Source organism: Taurulus bubalis (genome assembly GCF_910589615.1).
Source record: "Taurulus bubalis genome assembly, chromosome: 2".
In the NCBI taxonomy this organism is placed as follows: Eukaryota; Metazoa; Chordata; class Actinopteri; order Perciformes; family Cottidae; genus Taurulus; species Taurulus bubalis.
This window is the reverse complement of record NC_136590.1, coordinates 20,847,937-20,874,407: the sequence shown is the minus strand read 5'-3', so window position 1 is coordinate 20,874,407 and position 26,471 is coordinate 20,847,937. Positions and strand designations below refer to the sequence as shown.

The 26,471-nt window shown below is 43.6% G+C and overlaps 2 protein-coding genes across 2 annotated transcripts; both read right to left on the bottom strand.

The window, feature by feature from the left end:
- Nucleotides 1-2,763: 2,763 nt before the first annotated feature.
- On the bottom strand, nucleotides 2,764-9,497 carry rac3b (Rac family small GTPase 3b; the record flags this gene model as incomplete). The annotated part of the gene is made up of 6 exons (XM_079237512.1): nucleotides 2,764-2,894; nucleotides 3,733-3,892; nucleotides 4,461-4,523; nucleotides 5,366-5,483; nucleotides 6,541-6,612; nucleotides 9,463-9,497. The coding sequence occupies 6 exons, from the start codon at nucleotides 9,495-9,497 to the stop codon at nucleotides 2,764-2,766; spliced, it is 579 nt and encodes a 192-aa protein (XP_079093638.1).
- Nucleotides 9,498-11,891: 2,394 nt separating this feature from the next.
- On the bottom strand, nucleotides 11,892-25,524 carry lrrc45 (leucine rich repeat containing 45; the record flags this gene model as incomplete). Its single annotated transcript, XM_079233633.1, has 17 exons — nucleotides 11,892-12,229; nucleotides 12,454-12,601; nucleotides 13,581-13,754; nucleotides 15,024-15,116; nucleotides 16,125-16,217; nucleotides 16,366-16,436; nucleotides 16,538-16,649; nucleotides 16,774-16,851; nucleotides 17,516-17,651; nucleotides 18,559-18,636; nucleotides 18,761-18,819; nucleotides 19,385-19,497; nucleotides 19,791-19,919; nucleotides 21,935-22,113; nucleotides 22,443-22,513; nucleotides 22,585-22,646; nucleotides 25,296-25,524. 17 exons carry the CDS (start codon nucleotides 25,522-25,524, stop codon nucleotides 12,030-12,032), a joined length of 2,025 nt encoding a protein of 674 aa, XP_079089759.1. The 3' UTR covers nucleotides 11,892-12,029.
- Nucleotides 25,525-26,471: the final 947 nt, after the last annotated feature.

Sequence of the window (26,471 nt, the reverse complement as noted above, 5' to 3'; positions counted from 1 at the left end):
TCTTACATGTATCGTAAAAGAGAAACAAAAAACAAATCATGACAGAACGCAGAGTGCCTTACATATACATTTGTATTTAGTATACAAAAAATTGAAATATTTCACCACACAGACATGTGAAGTAATAAAAAATAAGACAAACAGTTGGAACAAGTATACAAGTCATCTTACATTACATACGTACATGGCCAATGCATTTCATTATACAACCTCTCCTAAGAATTACAGTGGGTCAAATTACCAGAAAACTTCCATGCAATAGTAGATTAGAGTGTCTCGCTGCGTTATTTTTCTCCTCTACAGTTCAACACCTCACTAGGCGGGACCACACGACATGATTCAACCACACAGTTTGCTATGCCAACCAAAGACAGCGTGAAGGAGTGGACCGCAGTGCTGCGTCTCGCCACGAGAGGGAGACAGACACACTGCCGGCCTGTGACCACAGAAATGCATTTCATAAAAGGCGCAACCTGCACCGCTTGCTGCAACGACAAACTCCACAAAGATCGGCCCCTTTATTATTATTATTGTACACTGTTAGCAACACTTCTAACTTCAACACAAGCGACTATAATCCCTTTAGTTTGAATTGTTTTAGTTTTAAGAGCTAAATATTCAGGTACATGTAGATATTCATAACTCATTCCTTTTCTAAGGATTATTCTGTACATCACTAGATGTCATTAATATCCTTTTTTCTTTTTTTTTTTCCTTTTCTTTCTTTATGTCCACAGATTGTTGAAAAGTCTTGTGTATTACTACAATACAATATGAAATAGTACCAAAAAACTGGACACTAAAAAACTTGGCTCAAAACAATACTGTCTTTTATGCACTGCCCCCAACCCGTGAAACAAAGATGTCTCACTGATACGACACATGCTCGTCCACACGCTGGCGCGCACTCACCCACGCACGCACGCACATCCACACACACACACACACACACACATACACAGAGGAACAGAGACAAGATCAAAAATAATGGGATAAATTAAGACAGAATATTTTAAAGACCCATGCAAGCTCCTCCAGCCCCAGAGGCAGAACTCAGGCAGCAAGGGTGTACAGCCCCCATGTTTGGCATGCTTGTCTGTCACGTGTTCACAGTTAAGATGAAGTTACCCAAAGACACTGGAATAAGATCAGATGTTTGTCCACAGTAAGAACGCCACTGTGGTCATTCTGTCCACCGTGATAGGAGAGCACAGATCGAGTGAGGAAGCGAAAAAATTTTTTTCTTCATTTGATAAAATTATCTTCACTAAAGGGTTCACTCCACGGCTTTTTATTTTTATTTAATTTTTTTCGCTCCCCTTCCCCCCCCCCCCTCAATGTCATGCTCAGTTTTCTTTCGTACAGTCCTTTCAAAAGGAAACACGCTCGTAGTTCTGTCCATCATTCCTATCAGTAGCAGTTCCTCTGTGCTCGTTTCACATAAGTGCTGAGATTTCGGAGAGGGGTAACTTGGGTATTTTTCCTCCCTAATCTCCCATGTATGTGTGACTATTGAACACCATTTGCCATAAATGCCATTGAGTTCAAAGACCTTGTCCACGGCATCCACATCCTCTAAGTATTCAGCCGTGACATTTTAAGTAATACACTGAGCTACGCTTTCTTAGCAAACTCGTCCCAGGACACACCTCTCTCCAACCCTCACTGTCTCCAGGCAACAAGCCACCTCCGCGTTATCAAAATGTTCTCCTTACATCACAAATCATGTCTCAGACAGAAATAATCGCTCATAGATAGTTTTCCAGAACGGGACTGCCCCTATCTTCCCTCTCCACTAAAAGTAAATTATGTCTCTTTTTAGGCTCCGATTGTCTTTTAGAAGGTTCTTTCCAGCATCATGGAAAGAACCTTCTAAAAAGAGACACAAATTACTTTTAGTGGCCGTGTATTGTGACGGTGAGTTGCCCTCGCAGCTCGGTGGCTGAACTGTTTAGTTAGCCCCATTAGTCACTTACACACGAAAACATTGGAAAATAGGGGCCAGGCTGAAAAATCCAAAAGTTCCCCTTTAAACTACATGTAGACCTCGGGGGCCCTCGAAGGAGAACGCGCCAAAGCGCTTTCTTGTGTTTCTTGACTCATCAGGTTCCTGAAATCTCAGCATTTACATAATTACTGGTTGGAATGAGGGGCTAAAACTATAAAAAAAATATATCTGCATTTCCCTTTAACTTATCCCTCTCACTTCTTGTGAAACCCCCCATTACTTAACATTTAAGACGTCATGCTCTTGTCATGAGGTTTAGTGAACGCAGGCAGTAGTATACTTCTTTCAATGTCGGTAGCAACAGATTGGTGTGTGCATGCCAGCAGTACGCATTGCATGCTGATCTTAGATCAGGAGCTGAGGGTAACTTCAGACCTGAAGGCGTATTCATAGTTCCCTTTCCATTTCGTCAACAGTGCATTAATTCAAGCAAGCATGGCTGAAAAAGAGGAGATGTCGCAGAATGCAGTAAATAGAGACCTTTGTCAGCCCTCATGGCAACTTGAAGTGGTTCTATGAGTACAAAGTAGGTGGACAGTCAATGTCTTTCACAGAGAAACTATGAGCCTATTCAGTTATGGTAAAAAAACTGGATTAAGTATACCAATGTCGCTTTGAAAAAACATCAATATAAAGAAAGCAATCTCAGCAGTGCACACTCACTCTCGCTAGTTTTCTCTCTCATCCTCTCAGAGAAGTAGTGGTTGTTGTACATGGTGATGCAGTGTAGTGTTGGGGGTGGCGGGGTTTCCTCCTTAGAACATGGTGCACCTCTTCCCTCTCTTCTTCACAGGCGGAGGGCAGAGCACGGCTCGGATGGCCTCGTCGAATACCGTCTTCAGGCCTCGCTGGGTCAGCGCGGAGCACTCCAGGTACTTCACGGCCCCTAAAGGAAGGAAGAGGGCACGGTGGGAAAAAACTAGGGCGTCAGTATGAGTCTAAGTGTTTGTTGGATCCTGAAACAGCGTCTGAAACCTCCGACCCATAAACCTTTCCAACATTGGAATTGGGAGGTTGTGACCAACGGTAACTTCACGGAGCGATAAGGCCCGATGTGCAGAGGATGCTGAATGTGCTCAGGAAGAGACGGGTGCCTTTATAGGACCTACATATGTAAACGAGACAATCAGAGAGAAGACTCTATTTTTATTTAGATATTCTTAATGCTCGTCACCATAGGTCAGATTCTGGTGAAATCAGATGACATCATGCAGGTTCACCAGAAGCTCCGTCAGCTCAGACTTCACCTGAAAAGTGAAACCTGCATTCTCTCATGGCCAGCAGGAGGCAACACCTCTGGTTGTATAGAAGTCTATGAGAAAATGACTCTGCTTCTCTCTTGATTTATTACCTCAGTAAAACATTGTAAACATGAGTTTATGGTATCAATCTCTTCTTCTTCAATAAATTATGGTCCCAGGACAGAATCAGGCTAGCCGCTTACCCCTGCTTGTAGTCTTTATGCTAAGCTAGGCTGACCCAGTCCTGACTCCGGGACTTCATTTCTTTCGGTAGTTGATTAGGATGCTCTTCAGTTCATCCTTTATACCTAAATAGCAACTGAAACAGCCCTGATGTTTAAAATGCAGCACACGTACTGTGTGATAAATGTACAAACGTGTGATCACTATGTGATAATTTGCTGCGAAAACAAAAAAGGTAGCTAATGTCTGATTCGTCATTCAAAGCGTATATGGCCGTGCCCGCAGCACACGCAGCCTCACCAATCTCTCTGGCCATGGCCAGGCCCTGCGGGTAGGTGATGGGGGAAAGCTTCTTGTCTCGCAGCCTCTCAATGGTGTCCTTGTCATCTCGCAGATCCAGCTTGGTGCCCACGAGGATGATGGGCGTGTTGGGGCAGTGGTGTCTCACCTCAGGGTACCACTGGGGCACCGCACGCAAAAACACACGTGCACATTTGTATATACAAAGGACAATGTGAGTGAGAGAGAAGAAAGACAACAGTTAGCAGACAGAAGCAGAGCAAAGAGTGCCTTTTCCACTGCGACATTCAAAACGCCGACTGAGAGTTGTAGAGCTCGGAGCAGTTTCTATTTATTTTTTATTAATAGATTTGAATGGAAGCATAGTTGTATGAACACAAAGCTTGGTCAGGCAAGGCAGCTTCCATCACATCCCGTGGTGAGAGAATCTACAAAGGGAGGTTGGACCTTTAGGGAAAGTGTGGTTTGAGATGAGAGCGTCCCATGACGCTCAGCAGACCAAACCACGGCCGGCCGCCACACTCCCTCTGTAGAGTGGTTGGAGTCGTTCAGGCCTCGCCTTACAACAGGTCTCTGTACTACGCCCCCTGGAGGGGGATAGGGGTCAAGTCCAGACCGTTGTAAGCCGAGGTCAGAAGGAGCCGGGGCAGCAGTGTGATAAGCCAGGTGGAGCCATAGATGTGCCTCCTTGTGGTCAGACTCGGCATGGGGGGGGTCAGCGTACTGACCTTAGCTCGGACGTTCTCAAAGGAGGCCGGACTGACCAGGGAGAAGCATATCAAGAACACATCCTGGGAGAGAACCAGAGACACGGCTAGTTGATTAGGAGATCTGTGTGTGTGTGTGTGTGTGTGTGTGTGTGTGTGTGTGTGTGTGTGTGTGTGTGTGTGTGTGTGTGTGTGTGTGTCTTCATTCTAAATTGACAGTTACAGTCTACTATTTATGAATTATTTAAGTCAAAAACACTCCTTTATTTCCCTATAGTTCTCAAAGAGTCATCTCATCCTAATACCAGACATCTTCATGTCAAAATGACGCACTTTTTTGGCTGTTAATTACATACAAGATTATTCACATTATTATTTCGAACACAGCACTTTATTTTGTTGCGTCACAAAAATGTCATACATATTTCCAAGTTTAACTTTAGATTGTTTGAATTGGGGTGACTGTTAACATGCATAATATAACTACTATATGTCCACCAGGTTGCATTGATGCCTGATCACTCATTCATCTATACAGGACATACACAAGTCAATTTTCAAGCTTTGAGCATCAGTAACAGTTAACCAGCTGTTGTTTCATGCTTAAGCAATGAAACAAGAGAGATCGTCTTCACACTTTAATCGAGAGGAAGATGATGATTGTGCGGGATTACTTTTGTTTGAGTCAATACATTGGAGTTTGTTTTTTAAAGAAAATCTAACTCATTGTGCCTTTAAGTTGTAACAAGGCTGAGTTTGAACCCACAGAAAGCCTTGGTGTTTTACTCTTGAAATTGTTTTTACCTATCCTTTAGTGGCTTCAGATAGAGCTGTGTGTGTGTGTGTGTGTGTGTGTGTGTGTGTGTGTGTGTGTGTGTGTGTGTGTGTGTGTGTGTGTGTGTGTTGGGAGGAAGGGGTTTGGATACCGTCTGAGGGTAAGACAGTGGTCTGAGCCTATCGTAGTCCTCCTGTCCTGCTGTATCCCAAAGGCCCAGATTCACTGGTTTCCCATCCACCATCACATTGGCAGAGTAGTTGTCAAAGCTGCAAGAAGGCAGATACTACACTTAGGGAAATGCATGCGAGAGAGAGAGAACCAGAACATCTGAGTTCTGTTCCAATACCTATTTGTTTGATCCGGGCAGAAGCAGAGGGTCAAGAATTGTATTTACCAAAATATCAAACTGGTCCCTCAAAACAGTCATACGATACAATACAATAAATCTGAGCTTAGTGTGCAGTCAGCCAGTGCAACATCAACATATACACATACATACGTGTGTGTTATGCTGTAGCACATTCACTGGAAAAATCATTGAGAAACGGCCCACTAGCTTTCTCCAGAGCGCTCAGTCGCATCTCGTGGTCTTGATCAGCAGACGTTGACTCAGTTGTCGTCATGTGACATGTGTATTGAACTTTGGTCGCGTGGTAAAGTGTCACAGCGTTCTCCATATTCAGGTCATTGATGACAACTGAGCCATTTGCGTGACAACTTGGCTGAAGACTGGGAAATAGCCCACTGTGGACATTTCTGGAAATAGCTAATAAGTCAACCTTGAGCCAAAACATGTTTTTTCTGTAGTAATGAATTTAAGGTGTAGCTCCATGTTTGTAGGTCAAATAACCAGTCGAAAAGGTCTGCTTTCACCAAACCAAAGTGTCGATGCATACATATCGCTATAAAAGAATCCTCGTCATATCTTTGCAATACTGTCTGCTGTGTTAATACACCCAGAGAGATATAATTGATGGCTACCGTAGTACAAACACCATGGCAAAATCTCAGTCTCACAGTCTGTATCGTCATAGCACTCCGCCCTAAATGATGTTACGTAGGGGTGGGATGAAATATCAATACACATGAGCATATTTTGAGATACTGTATTGACTTTTACTTTACAGTTTACATGAAAACATTGGTGCTGTGATGTTGGATAATGACAGTTTTCTTGAAGATAGATTTTTTTTTTTTTTTTTGCCATATATGGAACGCTAACCCCTGCATCACGACATGTGTATCGTATCTCCAGGCTCTTGCCAACACGACGGCACGAAGCCGCGCCTCAAATCAAGCGAGCGCAGTGTGCGGTTTACTCACACGGTGGGGATGTATTCACCGGGGAAGGCATTGGTGGTGTAGCTAATCAGCAGACAGGTTTTACCCACCGCCCTGAGGAAAGAGGAGGGACAACAGAGGACACATGAGTGCAAAAACCAGTTTGAGGACAGTTCCACACATTCTGTGATGACTTGGAGTACGCATGACCGTGTGTGTGCGCGAAAGAGTCAGAGCAGGCTGCTGCTCCATTCTGTTACTGTGCCACACACACTGGCCTACATTCATGTCGCCTGAGGACACACACACACACACACACACACACACACACACACACACACACACACACACACACACACACACACACACACACACACACACACACACACACACACACACACACAGTATGGAGAGAAGTGCAAGGCGTGGCGTTCCACTTTCAGAGAGTTGACAACGCGGCTGCAGCAGAAACCAAGATATCTCGACCTTCAGTCCTAATGTTGGGTCAAGCGCCAAAAACACAAAATCCTACACTTCCCACAATGCAACTGGATATTGTGTAACATATTTCTGAGTCAAGATTTGGATCATTGCAGAAAATAGGCTCTGTTGGTGATACTTGCACATTTTGTTTGCCAATCTCATGTCCTGGTTTAAGGACTCCCTGCCGCAGCCCTCTATCTCACTTTCCTTTGGAATACCAACCAAGAAACACTGTTTGAGTCTGATAACGTAACAATGCTGTAGATTTATGTCGTGGCTGTCAGTTTGGATTATTTCAGCGTTAGATTTTAGATTTAAAAAAATGTTTTGTCCATCCGTTTCCCACAGGGGTTGGTTGTACTGACTACAATTCCCACGAACCACACTTGTTGTTGCTATGGAGAAGGCACAAATCAAAGCTGTAAGACAATTTTGGAACAAAACACTTCCTCCATTAGCTGCAGAAAACACCCATAAGTGAATTCTCTGAAAAGCGTAGTCTGCCTGTCATTGGCAGGGAACTATAAATACATTTTAAGCTCTGTGATTGGACATTTCTTACTGAAAAGCATCGTGGGAGTCGTGGTTAACTTCTCCGCTTTCGTTTTTATGTCCAAATGCTTGTATCTTTGACTTGTTTTCATCAAAAAACTAGATATGTTCTAACAGTTGTTTGTCTTTTGTATTGATGAATCAATGTCCATCCAGGACTTTCAGTGTGTTGAAGCCGATGCGGAAGTGCATTAAACCTGCATTCTCTCTCCTGACCACCAGGGGCGACTCCTTTGGTTGCATTGACGTTTATATAAATGACTCTACTTCTCTCTTGATTTATTCCCTCAGTAAACATTGTAAACATGAGTTTGTCTCAATCTCTAGTTTCAAGTCTTCTTCAATACAGCATGATGTTCATTTAGTAAATTATGGTCATTTACAGTCAAACAGACCATAAAGCAGAGGATGCTTTAGAGCGGGGCCACGTGTTTTCGTTCATGAAAGTTAATTATAACATTTTAAATGCTTATTAATGTCGTATTTAGTGTTCGTGTCATTTCTGGTTGCCAAAAAGCCAAGATGGTTGACGGAGAAAAAACAAGATGCCGACGGACAAAATGCCAAATTCAAGGATTCAAAACAAGGGTCCACAAACCAATGGGGGACGCCATGAGACTTTGGCTCCTTCCTAGTCCCTGTACTGTGCACAGGCCTTTTTAACAGCAAAACACAGGTGCAACAAAAACATTAACATGGCTCATTAAACCATACAACCTACATAAACCTACAACAGTGAGCCAACAGGAGAAATAGCAGGAGTCTTCAACTGAAGTAGCTAAATGGGATTCAGCCATCCTTAATTTTATTACCTCCACATGGGTTTTTCCTACAAGTGTAGTCTGTTAAAAAAAAAAAAAAAAAAAAATATATATATATATATATATATATATATATATATATATATATATATATATATATATATATAGAGGCCTTTTGGGGATAATAAAAATAAACTGCACTAGGCTAGTGGTCAAATTTGCACCGTGTACCTTCTGAACACACCTTCACCAAACACAGAGCAGGCACGCTCCACACACGCACAGATACAAAAACACACATTTGTGAAAATAATGCAAAGTAAAAACACCTATAGACCCCGCCCCCCTGGTTAACACCCATTTCTCTAGTTTGTAATGCAGGGGTGAAAGCTGAGGGTGAACTGAGCTTGAATGGGGCAGATGCTGCTTTAAGTGATTTGTGACGTCTTCGAATTCCAACAACAACCTCTTTCTGCACAGATCATCTGTGATTACCGTCAAAACCAGAAGTCTGAGAAAAGTCACAATCCTGAAAACCGCAGCAGCCGAAACACGTAATTCAAAGTCAACAGTATTTAGTGACAGCATTCCGACTTTAAGCATACAAAATATATATAACTCGGGCCTATCGTTAATTTGTCAAAAAAAGGACATTAATGGCAAATTTCCCCCCAGCTTAATCTCTCCCCGGTAATAGCATCACGGTTTGAAAGGAAAAATTAAGACGAGCTCGCTACAAACGTCGGTCCACGTGAAGCCAATGTGATCTGGGTGCAGTAAGAAAGGCACGCTGTGTGCAGAATGAAAGCATCGGGGCCTGTTTGCCACTGACAGGGCCACAAATTCCTTAGCGTGCATCAGCACTTCAGCCTGCCTCCAATGGCCTACGAGGCGTGTAGGTGTTCCCGCATCCGCTCCCCGCGTCACAATGGACCGGAGGCCACGATGGGATCGACCCCACTGCACCCCACGGAGCAGATATCACTGCGGGTCCCCCTCCACCATTGTGGAGCCGACCACAGAAGACCGGGGCGACCGACGAATCGGCGAGCCCCAGCCCCTTATACCTCCATAGCATCCTCCCATCACCCATCCATCCGTGGACGCGTCGCCGAATCACACACGAGAAAATGTTACGGGCGGTGTGTTCGTGTAAGCGTGCTCTTACCCGTCGCCCACCACCACACATTTGATAGCCTGCATTTTGACTGGAGCTGGAGGCTTTCAGGGAGCCGGCGTTGGTGGTTAATAGATCCGGCAGTCTGCACTGAGGTCTCGGATGAGAGCAGCGGGCCAGTCCGCTCGGCGATGGAGCCGCAGTGAAAGAGGTCGATGACGAGCAGTGCCGAGCAACTCCGGAAAGCACCGAGTGCTTTTAAAGGGACAGAGCACGGAATGGCGTAATCCTAGCAGAAGAAGAGAAGATTCACGTTTTCTACTTCCGTCTCCGCCGAAACTCTTTAGCTGAGCACACTACTACTACTCTACAATATTGATACTACTACTACTACTAACCTACAATACTACTACGACTAGCCTACAATACTACTAGCCTACAATACTACGACGACTCGTCTACAATACTACTAGGCCTACTACTAGCTAACGTGACGTTACTCCTACCACCACCACCGCTACTAACGTTACAAGCCTACAATACAACTATTAGTCTACAATACTACTACTACTAGCCTACAATAATTCTAGGTATTACTTACGTGACGTTTCTACTGCTACCACCACTACTGCTGCTGCTGCTGCTGCTGCTGCTACTACTAACGCCACACATTGAACAGGTCTTCGCACTGAATGGCTAATGGATAATATGAGTATGATCAAAGTTATGCTGCTAATAATAATGATTATAATACATAAATTCAGTACCTAAACGATGTTAGGAATCACACAAATGTGCCTAAATACGCATTGGTAGGTCGGAATTATGACTTTTGGAAACAAAACTAACAACGAGTCAAGATGTTTATGCCATCTTATAATCAGATTCAGTGTCTCATCATATTTACACAGTCAACATTTTGGAATTGATATTTCTTTATCTTTGATTTACCATGAGTATTTTTTATTGAAGCCTATATTTGAAGAATATAAACTCCCAAGGTCCCTTAGATCTTCAATTTAAGCCACTTTAGTCATAGTTTCATTCCCCTGTGCCTTTGATTAATTTTCACTGCTCTGCTTTTGTCCTTTATTAAATGAAGGGCCATTTATCGCTGCATTAACTGTAGTGAAACTGCACTCCTATTTATCTTGTTAAATTCTATTCAACGTTGATCAATATTATTTTCCTCTTAATGTTTTAAATGTGTTGCCATGCCTGTCTGAGGCAGCCTCCAGTGCAATTGTTCACATCTGGAACAGGTGTGGTCTTTGCAGTCAGTATTTAGAAACCTGCACTTACAGGTAACATTCTAATAACCTCATGGAAGTCAGGGAAACATATGTGGCTGATCACAGATGGTCTCATTTTAGATCAGACCAATACTGTCGGAATGACAGTGAGGTTTCCTCCACAGTGACGGTCATAGGGTTCACATATATGGAAACCATCTCGACAGTTAAGGCTCTTTGGCTGTAATTTCAAGACCCAGTGACCTCACACATCCCCACCCCACCAACACACTGAATACTGTCATTGTATCTCTTAAGTAGAATAATAGACTAATCCAAATCAACTGTCAAATCATCTACACAAGAAAAAAATCACAATATTTATTTAAGAAATGAGCACATTTAACTGATATATTAAAAAGAACACACATGTAATCAAAATCAGGAAAAATGTTAAAAACACACCTGAAAATATAAAACACAAATATCTATCAGATATCTGATACAATATCAATATATAAAACAGCAATTTACATTATAAAAGACTGCCTCCAGAGTTTAAGTCGGACATTCTTCATAAAATGATTGATAAAAACAGAAGACATTTTGTGGATCAAAAAAATCGATAGCGTTCATTTAAAGCACAGGGCATCTCAGTTAATGGAGAGCTAAAGACACAAGAGAGGGAAGCCTTTGGCAATGCTGATGTAAAGAGTTCAGACAGAGCTGTGGTCGAGGCACATGCAATGTCCTTTCAACAGCAGTTTATCTCAAATCAAAGATCTTGCACTTGTTGACATTGTGAGCATGGTAGAGCTAAGTTCCCTGATTGTTGTTTAGAGCACTGTGTTGCTCTATCATTTAAGAGAGGAGGATTTTGAAAGAATACAGGTTTTGGACCATCTTGTTATTACATTAACTAAAAACTGACGTGTGACCAATAGAAGAGATACAGAAAAAGAAGCATGTTTTAAAACCGGTAATAATCTTATCCATGAGGCAAATGTTTTGTTAAAACACAAACAACCAGCCAAAAAAGGGTAAAGAAAAAAAAAAGTCTACTGGACTGGAAGCAGCCACTAAAGGCTGAAGTGTTCATTATTCCACTGGTAGGAGGGGTGGGGGGTGTACATAGGGGCGTCTGTCCCAGCAAGAGCATTAACATGCAACATGTATCTGAAGACCTAAAAAAGCATCAAAGTATATCTCTCAGGTAATATTCGTCCTCTGGGGACAATGAATGGCTTTTTCAACCCGTCATTTCTTGACTGATCTGCACATTGAGTTTGGTATCTTCCGTCACACTCCAGACAATCATGATTTTATTTTTTTACTTGTATTCTTCAGACAGTCCTGAGCGAGTGAGGGCTCGGAGGAACGGAGCTGTTATTTCTTGGGGCTGCTGTAGTGCCCCAGGGGTGAGCCCTGCACGTAGGTGAGGATGGCGCTCTGCAGGTAGCTGGCTCGGTGGGCTTCGTCCTCCCTCATCCGCTGGATCTCCGCCTCTTTCAGCCTCAGCTTCTCCAGCATGGACGACATCTCACTCTCTTTGTCGAGCAGCACCTCTCTGTGGTTACTGCTGAGCGCTGCAGGAGAGCGGGCCACAGGGGCAGAATGGAATGAAAGACAGGACGACAGAAAATAGTTCATATTTCAAACAAAAAGCCTTCCGACCTGGTTACAAAACAAAATATTATTATATTGTATTCTTGTATTGAGGTACATCACGATACTGGTATGAATACAGTACTTTGTTTTGCAAAAGGAAAACATAAAAAGACTAAAGTGGTGAGAAAACAGTGGGGAGCACCTTTAATCTCTCTCTCCAGAGCACTGATCTTCTCCTTGAGTCCCCCGTGTGCTGTTCTCTCGGCCTGTAAATGTCCAATCTGCTCCTGCAGTTCCACCCTCACCCGGCTTACCTCAGCCATCTTCTCCTGGTCCTTCCCCGACAGCTCCTGCAACAACATCTCAATCAGTTTCAGTCTGCAAATAAAAGTCCCATTCCTTTTCCCAAAGACATTACATTTCATTTAGCTGACGCTTTTATCCAAAGCGACTTACAATAAGTGCAATGCAACCACAAGTACAAACTCAGAACAACAATCAAGAAAGTACAATTTCTTCAATAAAGTCAAACCACAAATTGCTATCAGCAAGTGCCATTTAAGTTCTACTAAAGTGCTACTACGGCGCTACCCCTCACATAGACAACGTGAGGGGACTGACAGTTCCCTCTTGGAACTCTCTCGGATGAATCATCATTACAAAAGATAAACAGCTGTGTTCGAGAATATCTGGTTAATAGTTATGGAACTGCTCACAACTAGTCTGTATTATATAAAGTAACCGTGTTAGGATTTCTAGAGTTTGTCGAGTGGATTTTTTTTGGTGGGCAGACGTCTTCTACGGCTGATAGCTGTAAAACAAGGAAACTCGCACCAAAACAAATTAGACTGATAATTAGCATGGCAGGTAAGAGATAAATATATAATCAAGATTTTAGGGTGAGCCTTTTCAAATTCCATTCTGTGGGCCAATAACAATAAGCAGAGGCTCAAACTGCAGTTGAATTCCATTCATCTTTAAATTCTGAATCAATGTTTGATGAAATGTACGCCCAGTGTTTTGTTGTTCTGAGTGTGCGACAGCTCCGACCACCAAAGTCCATCAGTTGCAGCTGAATTGCATTCCAGTGCCCACATTCCTCACACGCACACACTAAGCTCGGCTGGCTGAGAGCCACATTTAATCCCATGTTCCCACAGGCCCACATTCATGTCAACAAATATCTGCAGAGAATCACATATCTGACGATGTGACTGAATGCACACATCAGACAGTGTTTTGCACACCATTCATAATACAATTTCCGTGTGGAATATAATGAGGCCTCCACACAGTGAATCTAAAAGAGGCCGTCTGCTGGGTCCTGACCTGCTGGAGCTCCTCCGTCCTGCGCCGCAGTCCGTTTATCTCCATGCTCTGCTGGCTGTTCTTGGCCTGCAGTTCAGAGATGCTCTGCTTCTGCTGGGAGCAGTGGAGCTGGACCTCCTGCTGGAGGGACCGCACGGAGCGAAGCTTCTCCTCCACGGACGACACATGCTCCTGCTGCTCAGAAGAAATAAAAGGCAGAGTAAGGATGATGGGCAAACAGAGAGCAGCTGACTTTATGTCACCTGCATGATCCACTCGGTAGCAATACGGCTTTCCAGGGAGTCCCAGAGAGAGAAAAGCGTGTTGTATGGCAATGTCTGAAATACCTACAAATTCCCTTTCAGAAGTCATAATTACATATAATAATCTTTCATAATAAACAGGATGTCTTAGTAGGATTCCTATCTAGTCAGAACACGGACTGGGTCTCAAAACTCAATGCTGTTTTGATGCCATCCATTTGGACCAAATTCATGTAAATGTGAAAATAATAAACATTTATTTTAACAATAATTTATTGCCGAATGAAAACGTGTTTGTATTGCTTGAAGTAAGGGGGGGGGGAAGTATAAAGTATACTAAACCTCAGTGATAGTCTTACTGGCACTGAAACATTTCAAATCATAAACAGTTCTAGTCGTACAGGTGATCACAGACAGGTGATCATAGACAGGTGATCACAGACAGGTGATCACAGACAGGTGATCACAGACAGGTGATCATAGACAGGTGATCACAGACATTTCCAATGTAATAATGCCAGCAGCTGTGTTGCTGAGGCCACCGTCTGAGAGGACAACGGCTCAACGTTTTTGCAACCGGCCACTGCAGCTTCTCAAGACGCTACGGCGATGAAAAAACTTGCAGGAGCATCCGAGTTGCCGGAATTGTAAAGTTCTTCACAGTTGTAGATAAGCGCGGGAGGAACCTGGTTGTAGTCACAGATTATCTGTCTCGTGTACTACTGTCAGGAAATAGTGACAGCTTGAGCAAATACAACAGAAAACCTTTTCACCCTTTTCAACCTTTTATCTCTCCTCACTCTTTTTTTTAAATCAGCAAAGATTAATGGAAAACATACAGGCCGGGCTTCTCCTTGTAACGAGACTGTCGCTGATTACAATCACAACTGGGAGATCTGATCACCTGAGGGTAATTACCACTAAATCACGAATAAACGAGAGTAAAATGAAACCAATTGATGTGCTGTATTCACATACGGATTCTCAATGAGAGAAGAGACCTGTGGCTGTGTGCCCTTGGAGCTCAACAGGGACCAACGGAGTGGCGAGTTAGGTTAAACTTAGTTACTCGTTGGTTTTGAGGGGTAAAGATTAAATTGGGGATTTAGTACTGGAGTCGACTTGTGGCACTATTGTGGCTTCATAAAAAGCCTTCATAACTGCATTGTAACGATCAAGGGTGCGGATTTGTGAAACCCACCTCCTCCAAACGCACTTGAGCTCGCACCCTTCCCAGCTCCTCCTCGGCCTGGGCCCTCTCCGTCACACACGCTGCTTTAGCTTTACTCAGCTCCTGCAACAGATGGACAGTGAACAGATCGTGTTAAGAGCACAGGTAGACTGGAGCAGAGCTTCTCCCACTGTCCTGGGCCATGGTACGGGGCCATGATATTGGATCACAGCCCAGTGCGTGGATGCTCATTTCACCAGGACCCCCAACCGTAACTCTCCACCTGCAGCGTAGTTTGTTTTTGTTACTACACCCTTCGGCACCGAGGTGTTCCCATGTTCTACATTCCACTACAGCTTGGCCTGAGAAGTGGGAAATTTCCAGCTTGGAAAGGTGCCAACGTGTGGATTTGAATAACTGCACTGCCTGGAAAGATACAGTTAGGGAAATGAACAACATGCCCCTTAAATAAACACAGCCTCCCCTCGGTCCTTGCCTCATTCGCTTCTAGCGAATTATGCAAAGCTTGAATGCGCTTAGGTCTGAGTGTACTGGTATCTCCGTGGTGGTGCCCCTGGCATTGGATTAATTCAGTATTATAATAATAATAATATTCCATTGTATTCTTTCATTCACTGGGCAGATCGGTTTTCATGGTGAGCATGTCTGTCTTTGTCAGATGTGTCTGACATGAAAAGAAGCAGATTGATGAAATAAGATAATCCTTAATTAGTCACGCAGTGGGGAAATTGCAGGATTATAGCAGCAAGAGATAGGAGTAAAATGCGGTCTATCAACGATCTCCAACGGCATCAGAAACAAGTGGCATCTCTGTAGTCCCGACGTGCAGTCACTTTTTTGAGGAAACAAACGTGTGCGACAGCAGCTGTGTGCTTTCATGTGTGCAGTCTCAGGATCTCAGCACAAAGGTGTCAAAGTCCCTGATGGAGGTTGGCATCATGCTGTTCTCCATCGGGGACAGCTTCACAAGCCTGGCTGAAGTGACAACCTTGACCGCTTAATGTAAGAAAAAACTAATCTAAATGTGTTTTGGCTCATAAATAACTGCAATCTTACTAGCAGTTATTTGGTGTTTTTGTCTTTTAAAACATGGAGACTCTGGACTCTGACCTCTTCCAGTTGTATCCGCTGGCCCTCCAGTTTGAAGATGCGTTCCTGCAGAGCCCTCTCGCTCTCTTCTAGATGTCGATTCACCTGCTCCACCTGGAAAGAAACCTTAACTTTTAGCAACCAATCTTCTTCTGTCTAGTCGACATTTATAAAAAAATTTAGTTTTAGTAATTCCTACAAAATATAAATAAACAATAAACATGAATACATATAGTATATGTATAAAAGGTCTTGAGAGCACCTCCTTCTGGCGGAGACTGTCCATGTCTTGCAGAGCTTGCTTGGACCTTCGCTTCTCTATCTCTAGGCGGTCTGTTAGAGGGTGACATACAGGACGTCCGCTGGGTTTCATGGAGAAAAAGAAATTTTCTTTGTGTGTTCTGTGAGTGTGTGTGTGTGTGTGTGTGTGTTACCTTCTGCCTGCGCTAGTTGCAGCTTGAGCTCTGCCGTGCTGTTGGTCAGCTCCTGCTTCAGCTCAAAGATCTGCTGCTGCTGAGACTTACACCTGCGCTCCATCTCCTCCACCTGAGACACACACAGCAGTGAGGCTCACATACAACAGTGCTCACCATGCAACGTGAGTTTGTGTGCGCGTGTGTGTGTGTGTGTCCTCAGCATCGGTTCCAACAATTATTAGTGCAAAACTTACTTTATTCATGAGTTGGGCATTGGTTTCTGTCAGGTTTTGGATCTCTCTGAGGAGTTTTCCTTCTTTGAGTGCACCGTCCTACAGGATGGACACATGACACGTGAGTGACATCCTGGATGATACGTCCATATGCGAATTTAATAACTAACAAATTTAATGAATTACAGATGTTGAATTCATGAATTTGTTCACGAATTTGTTAAATTCATGAATTTAACATCTGTAATTCATTAATTGGGATGGAGAAATAAAATGCACATGTTACCTCCATACAGTTGCTGGCTAACTAGCTAGTTGTCTGAAGTCCTATCAGTTACCAAAGGTGTGCAGCAGGGATCCTATCCCGTAAGAGACTAGTCTCTTCTGTTCTGTCCATGTGTGAACTGCTACAGCTGTCCTGTGCACCATACACTTATCAATCTTAGATCTGAAACAGAATCCATGCTAATCTCCAAATCTATACATTTTCTCGACTCAACGCTGAGAGGAGAGGAACCAGACCAGACATGTAAGTCACATCACGTGCTACATCACATGACAGATTATTCCCTGTGCTGTAACATTTGAATATATTGGGGAAACCATGAAGGAGAAATATGTTCAGTAAATAACAGCTGGAGTTATGATATAAAGGCAATATTGGCTATTTTAAAATACCCATCATCATGAGATCAACGAGCGTGTCCCTATATGTCTCTATGGAGATTGAGCCTCTCTCCTCTTCATGACAATGTGACCGTACCTCTTGCTCTTTCCTCCTCTCCCTGCTCTGTCGTTCCCTCTGTTCTTCTTTCTCAAGCTTCACTCGTGTCAGCAGCTCTCCCATGTTGTGGTTTTTCTGCTCGGAGAGCGCGAGAGCCGCCTCTGTCATCTGTAGTCTTGCACAACATCACATCATGTGAGCAGCACGTTGATTATTTGGAGAGGAGAAGATAACATGGACCTCTGCATGCAAGCAGGCCCCTACAGTAGGCCGGACATGTGTGCCGCATTATTGTATCTTCACTGGACTAGAACCTTGCCAACAAGAGGGTCATTATTCATTTATAACCTGCATCGGAAATGTGACATTGTGTCCTTTTTTGTCCAAGTGCTTGAACATGACATTGAAATGGCATCAGATTGCCGTTAGACTTCGCGCTGATAACAGACGTCCCAGAATCCAGTCTGTTTCTGGAGATTTTATCAACAAGGGAAACAAGAGCAAAAGTGCAGCAATCAAGGGATGTGCTTAAAGTCTAATTCTCTTGTCAACCGGTAGATGTGTTTAAATCGGTATTTAAAAGAATTTACATTTAATGTGAAGTCATTAATATGAAAATGATTGTATCGGGTCTGCTCGGGTTAACAGCATTTTGGATTGGCTGTGAGTCAAATTGAGTCTTATTTTTTATTAGCGTACATCGGATCCATTCAAAAATGACAAGTATTATTAAGAACGACAGCACTCAATAACTCATCCTCTATAATTTATTTGTGGGGTATTTAAACTGTACTGACCTTTGCCACAGCAGAAGGAGCTCATTATATCACAATGTGTCGAGGTGAATGAAGATAAGCTTCATCTGTTTAGCCGAGAACCTCCAGTCACTAATTATAGCTGCCTGATTAAATACTTGGTTTCAGGAGGGTTGAGTCACTGGAGAAGTACATCCTGTAGCTTACTAGAGGCCTTCATACAACCATAAACTTCTCTGAAAACTATGTAACTAAATGAAGCAACTTCTATTACACACAACAGACGTCATACTGGGAATATTGAACAAAGGAAAATTAAATGCTTACTTGGCAGTGAGCGAGTTGACAGCTGACTTCCTCTCATTCAGAGCTTCCTGGAGTTGGCCTATCTGACAGGAGGTGGACCTAATCAGACGGAGAAGAGGCAACGAGGCCATGGCGACAAAATGGTAATATTTGAGGGAGATGAAGAGATTGTTATGTGCATTAACAAAGGCCAATGGCTGATCACAGTCACACCTCCACTCACCCGTTCGAGCGTCCCATCTCCTCCCTCTGCCTGTCTATGGTTTCCATCAGGCTGAGGAACTAAAAGAGAGGAGGAACAACCACAGCCTCTATCACACACTTTATCCGAAATCGGTCACACTGAAAGCAGCTGCAAAAAAGGTGTTTGATAGAGGAAAGGTCATGTAGGGTTTATCATCCGGTGACCATGAACGTGTGAAGGATATTTGATAACTGAAAACATCCTAGATCCTCAAAGTAGTTTGGATTCATCTTCTTGGGACCATGAACATCTGTACCAAATCTATAGCAATCCCTGCTCTTTATTGTCGAGATATTTAAAATCTGAAATGTCATCCACATGGTGGTGCAAGAGGAATTGGCAGGGGATCGTCAAAGTCAGATGAATTCATCCTGTGAGGACCATGACTCTTTGAACATATGTTGGTCATCCATCTAATTGTTGTTTAAGATATTTTCATCTGGACAAAAGAGGTGGACGGACCACCAGGCCTAAAAACCTCTGTATGTATCGGATTCTCACAGGGGTAAGGGATCTTTCTGTGATTCATTTAAAGTCTTCAAACAGCCTACCAGTGTTCTCGTTCTGCCTCAGAATTGTGTCATTCCTCAGTGTGAGGGTTACCTGCCGACTCTTCTCCTCCTTCAGTGTCTGAATCTCCTTGCTGAGGACCTGGGTCCTGCTGCGGCTGTCCCTCAGAGTGGACTGTCTGTTTGAGTTGTGCCCCGTGGTCTGCTCTGAAAGGGTGGGGGGAAAAGAGCAGAGGTCGGTAGGCATGATAACAGATTATCACAGGTAGCAACTGTACCACATTCAAGTCAGTCCCCATCAGAATAGTGTAAATAATTTTAAATTGAAGCCATAGTGTTACATTAACAAACACAGATGGTACGTATTGAGGTATTATTTATAATGAAGAATAGAAAACAAATAGAGTAACCTAGTAGACTTAACCACGTACTTAGTCACACACACACACACACACACGCACACGCACACGCACACGCACACGCACACACACACCCCTTACCAAGAGCTTTGAGTGTGTCACTGGGTATGTTGTTCCCTGCCATCTCCAGCTGCATTATGCTATTGTTCTTCTGCAGAGCCTCCAGCAAAGTCCTGCCGCCCAACAGACCGATGTTGTTCCACCTCAGATCTGTAAATACAGTCACAGAGGAAGGTGACAGCGGGCCACCAGTCAGACAGCACATGTACACCGCAATACAGCAAGGATCCATTCCCTACCACCCCAAGTTGTGGATTAGATTGATCATTCTGCATGTTTTTAGTTGTTTTGGATCAGTAGAGACTACAAGCACGGTTTCTTAGCCAAGCCCCCTCTCAATCCCCGTGGGAGTAACAAATTACAAAATTACTCCACTCTAAAGTATTTTGTTACACATTACGTTGGATTTTTTTTTCGGCCCTATCAAATACAAATGACAAAATACTCAAAAGTAATTGAAATATGTATTTCAAATACAAGTAATAGAAATACTGCCCATCTCTGAATACACGCAACTAATTACTTGTTTGATCGCGTGCAGAAACAATCTTTGATTATTCAATTCAACATCACCTCACATCGGATCAGGAAAAACTCCCCCAAATAAATATAGTAAAAACCATTTCACATTATGCTCGGTACTATCATATCTATAAACTAGTATTATTTGACAGTAAAACACAAGTGATCTCCCAGCATCAGTCTGTCTACCCACTGAGACCTCAGCTGAAAAGATGTTCAGACAAAAAAAACTTCAAGCAGGTCTGTCGTCCCGCGGGCGTCCTTTACTGTACATTCTATTGTACACTGTCCATCTATTAATAGTTTGGTACGAGTGCCATATGAAACCTACGATTCTTGTGATTCCAGCTGTGCAATCCGTTTCAAGATCAGACCACCACAGCAGCTACAATCAAGACTTTTGTCAGACAACAACAAACAAACAAACGATAGCAAAAGCGAGGCAACTCACCGATAACGCCTCATATTGATCCATAAATCCATAACATTCCAACAACAACGGCGTTGTTACATTTTAACGGTCCAATAAAAACAAATCCCATAAAAAATTTAGTCCAAAACACGTGATTACATCCATAAATATTCACAAACTGGCGTTGCATCATTTCATATCAGCTGGAAGATATGAAAGAATATCTTCTTGTTTTTAGAAGAAAGCAAGTTTGCATGAGAGCACAGTGGAAAACAGCGCATAAAAATGGCCGCCGAAATCTCCCGTTTCTAATGGAACGTCACTTGAACCAATAGGAGCTTCATGTCCTGACTGACAGTATGTCCTGACTGCTACATTACCCAACTAGAAGCTACGTTGAAGAACAAGATCAGCCTCTCTCTCCTTACGTGGATCAAGTCTGTCACATCATACGGCTCGGATGACAGGCGTTTCGTACAGCCAATGAAATTGCCTAAAAAAACGGGTCTAAACAAGGGAGGGTGGAGATAATCACAACAGCCTTCAGTTTGATGAGAAGAGACTGATGCTTACACAGCCTCAGTTTGTCATTGAATTAGTATGAAAATGCATTTACAGTATACTTCATTTTCTGGTAGTAAATATGAATAGTACCTCTATAAGTTTGCAATACTATAAGCCTTTTGAATAGGTATATATATATATATATATATATATATATATATATATATATCATGAATATTTTCAGTCTCAAAATGAAAAAACGCCTAGACATTTCATTAGAAAAACATGTGTAAAATATTAATTTTCTGTGATATTGTTATCTGCTTTTTACTTAGACTAGATAAGGCTTCAGGCTATTGTCCCATTGTGTTTTCCAGTTCATAAGTCCCATTTATAGTCATCTGCAAGCATCTATTTGTAAAGACATGTTCAGGCGGAAATAAAAACCTTATACTTTAGTGTGTTCAAACTTATATAACTCAGTGTCAGCAGCACTTAAAGTGATTCTGACTATTAAGGGAAAAAAGCTTCAGATTGCTACCTTTCAAAAGAGACCCAAGACCATGCATTTACTCCAAATAGTTCAAGTACAGCTTGCAATTTACTTTGGGTATACCTGGATAGGCGTTTTTCGGCAAATTTTACAGGAACGCTAAGAGGTTAATGTTCAATAGATCCGTACAAACGTAAACAGTTAGCTCCACAGTGAAGAAGTCATGTTTCTCACCCAGCGCTTGGACAGCCGCGTTGCGTTTAAGTGCCAGAGCGAGCTCTGCTGCGCCGTGGTGGTTGATCTGATTGTTGCGCAGGTCCAGCTGTGTCAGCGCGTCGTTGGAGGCCAAACCCTCACAGAAGAGCGAGAAGGCTTCGTCCCACACGCCCAACGCATTCCACTCCAACACCAGCCTGCAGACACGGTGAAAGCAGTGTGTGCTATGTGTGTTCGAAAAGCCTTTCGAGGAAAAGATTTTTGTTAATTCTGATAATATGTAGTAGTGTCCAATTTTGATTAAAGGACATAAAAAGCATGTATTACATGCATTACAACTGCGGTTGGCCATGTAATGTGGATAACTCCACCTAAAGATTATTTTATCCGAAATCCTATTATTTGATACACAATTCCATTGCACGCTGAAATAAGCCCATACAGCAGCCTTCAGCTGATATTATTTACACATTGTGACACTGTATAATGCATGTCTGGTGCCTCAAATGAAGAGCGTTGTTCTCACCTACGTAGAGTCTTGTTACGTGCCAACAGCTTTCCCAACACCTCAGCCCCTGTCGATCGCAGGTTATTCCCCTGGAAACAATACTTTTGCATCAACCGCCTATTCTCTGAGACAATGGACTGTCGAGTTTTGCAGGTGTTACCTTCAGATCCAGGACTTTCACGGTCGTGTTGCCAAACAGCCCACTCAGCAGTATTTTGGAACCTGAGAGTCACACAGGCATCAAAGCAACAGTGAATATTCCTGTCGGTTACAGAGCTCCATTCTCCCATGACGAGTTGATTTTTACTCAATCCAACACGCACCTACAGTAGAGCACCAAGTGTGGATAAATCCGCCGCAGAAAATAGTCCCCAACCAAAAGAATTCTTGACTCCTGTTTGAGTAGTGTTTGTTCAAAAACCGGACTCTTTAGTTATTGTCCTTGGGGACTTTAACAAAGTTAACCTCAGCCATGAACTCCCTAAATACAGACAGTTAATTAAATGCCCTACTAGAGAGAAGAGCATTCTGGACCACTGCTACACCACAATCAGTGGGGCTTATCACGCCATTCCTCGTGCTGCTCTGGGAAATTCTGACCATGCCATGGTTCACCTGATTCCCTCATACAGGCAGAAACTAAAGCTCTGCAAACCTGTGGTGAGGAAATTCAAGAAGTGGATCAGTGAGGCTCTGGAGGATCTCCGGGCGTGCCTGGACTGTACAGACTGGGATGTATTCAGGACTGCTAATAACAGTTTGGATGAGTTCACAGAGGCTGTAACTTCCTACATCAGTTTCTGTGAGGACAGCTGTGTTCCAACCAGCTCCAGGGTGAGTTATAACAACGACAAACCCTGGTTCACAGCGGAACTCAGGAAGCTACGGCTGCAAAAGGACCAGGCATTCAGGAGTGGGGACAAGGATTTGTATACAGAGTCAAAATACAGTTTTAGCAAGGCGGTGAGAGATGCTAAACGACTTTACTCTGAGAAACTGCAACAACAGCTATCAGCAAGTGACTGCTTCTGTCTGGAGAGGGCTCAGGCAGATTACCAGCTACAAGCCAAAAACAGAACCCCTGCAAAGCAGCGGACCCGGACTCTCCTCCTCCACCCTGAAGCACTGTGCTGATCAGCTGTCTCCGGTGTTCACTGAGATCTTCAACACCTCCCTGGAGACATGCCACGTACCAGCCTGCTTCAAGGCCTCCACCATCATCCCCGTCCCCAAGAAACCCAGGATCACAGGACTTAATGACTACAGGCCTGTCGCCCTGACCTCTGTGGTCATGAATTCTTTTTTTTCTTCTTTTTTTGCCTGGTCCTGTCCCACCTCAAAACCCTGGCTGACCCACTCCTGGACCCTCTGCAGTTCGCCTTTAAGGCCAACAGGTCTGTAGACGATGCTGTCAACATGGCACTCCACTACATCCTCCAGCATCTGGACTCCCTAGGAACCTATGCCAGGATCCTGTTTGTGGACTTCAGCTCTGCCTTCAACACTATCATCCCGCCTCTGCTGCAGGACAAGCTCTCCCAGCTGCAAGTGCCCAACTCCACCTGCAGGTGGATCACAGACTTCCTGACTGACAGGAAGCAGCACGTGAAGCTGGGGAAACACGTCTCAGGCTCTCGGACCATCAGCACCGGTTCCCCCAAAGGCTGCGTTCTTTCCCCGCTGCTCTTCTTCCTGTACACCAACAGCTGCACCTCCAGTCACCAGTCCGTCAAGCTCCTGAAGTTCACGGATGACACTACCCTCATTGGACTCATCTCTGGTGGGGACGAGTCCGCCTACAGGTGGGAGACTGACCACCACATCCCTGAAGACAGTGGAGATGGTTGTGGACTTCAGAAAGAATGCAGCCCCACCCACCCCTCTCATCCTGTGTGACTCCCCCGTCGACGCTGTGGAGTCCTTACGCTTCCTGGGCTCTATCATTTCCCAGGACCTCAAGTGGGAGCTGAACATCAGCTCCATCACAAAGAAGGCCCAGCAGAGGATGTTCTTCCTGAGACAGCTGAAGAAATTCAACCTGCCAAAGAAAATGATGGTGCAATTCTACACTGCCATTGTTGAGTACATCCTCTGCTTCTCCATCTCCGTCTGGCATGCTGCAGCTACTGCCAAGGACAAGGCCAGGCTGCAGCGCATCATCCGCTCTGCTGAGAGGGTGATTGGCTGCAATTTGCCGTCCCTCCAGGACTTGTTTGCTTCCAGGACTCTGAAGCGAGCTAGGAAGATCGTAGCTGACCCCTCTCAACCTGGTCACAACCTGTTTGAGTCCGTTCCTTCTGGCAGGAGGTTGAGGTCCATCAGGACCAAGACCTTACGCCACACCAACAGTTTTTTCCCGTCGGCAGTCGGGCTCATCAACAGAGCCCGGGTCCCGACTGACTGATTCTGCCACCCCCAGGACTATTTTTCGGACTATTTTTTCTTTCCTCTTCTTTTCTTTCTTCTTACCGGCCACTCCCCTGCACACTTCATATTTAAACACTAATGCCACTTAACATACACTTTAACTTAAACACACATGTCACTTTAACATACACTTACATAAACGTTATCTGTTTGTCTGAGCACTTTATCTTATACTTGATTTAAAATCATTGCATTGTTGTCGTTGATTGTTGTTTGTCTCGTCTCACGTCTCATGTCTAATGTATGCACCTTCCGCCTTGAAAAATTCCTCGTCTGTGTAAACATTCCTGGCAAATAAACGGTTTCTGATTCTGATTCATATGGAACATCTAAAGATGCATAAAGCATATATTTCCATGCTAATTGAGACCTACTAATCATCTTACAATACACTACACTAGGTTATATGTAGGCTGTTTGTGGATCTCAAGGCTTACTACACACCTTCCTCGCTGAGCATGCAGTCACTGAGCAACACCTCTGTGAAGACGGTATCCTTTTGGAAGGCCCTGGCCAGCACCGAGCAGGTATCAGCAGACAGGCTCTGTCCGCTCAGGTCCAGTCTGGAGCCCGGAGCACCCCTGCTCTCCTGGAGCTGAGCCACAACGCTCTCCTGAGGCTCCACGCCGCCCTCCTTACACAGACGCAGGTACGTTCGCCTGAAGTCTTCCATCCTGAGTCAACAGCCTCGCCTTGTCATCCGAGACGCAGAGCGCCGTCTTTCTTTCCTCTGACAGGAGAAGAAAAGAGTTAATTTGCAGATAAAAACGATTGGAGGATTTATAAATGGATTGAAAATGTGCTATTCTGATTATATTTATTAATCTTTTCAGTCATGCACAGAAAGCCAAACATTCCCTTGTAGCTTTAGAATTCTGAAGATCTGTATCATGTATTCATGTAGTCATAAACTATATATCTTTGGGTTCGGACTGTTGGTTGTAGTAACAAGACATTTGATGACATCACCCAGGCCAAAGGTCATACATGAATTTGAAAAATCAACAGATTACTTAATAATAAGAAATGAATTGTTATTTGTAGCCGTATTATTAACACAGTGTTTAATATAATTGTGGTTATAGAACTGCAAATGCACTGACTGTTAGGCACTGACTGTATCCCGAGCCACGTTGATGGGTTAGGGTTATGACTTAGAGATGCCCAACCCCCATCCACTAGCATCAGTTGGCTACAAGCACCAATTCACATATCTGGCAAATCCCAAAAATATAAACTTGCTGCTGCAAATGAATGAGCTGATCTTGTAAGTTCTCCACTATGACAACCTGCAGCAGTGTCGAGTGCGTGAGGAGTTTGACAAAAACACAGACGCCGTAACATACAAATGTAAATCTACCCAACACCACTAGAACCTCTTCTTCAATTCGGCAACATCGAAACTAAAAACAAGAGCATATAATGAGAAATTAGAACTTTAGCTTAGCTTAGTTATGTTAGCTACTTAGCGCGGAAGAAAGCCGTATGACAAAATGCAACGAAATACAATTAAATAAATGCTGCTTGGTGGAATCATATGTGAGCCGAATACAAATAACGGCTTCTATTAGATTATACATGTGTATGGTTATTATTGTTCATGGAGTGTATCTTGGCACT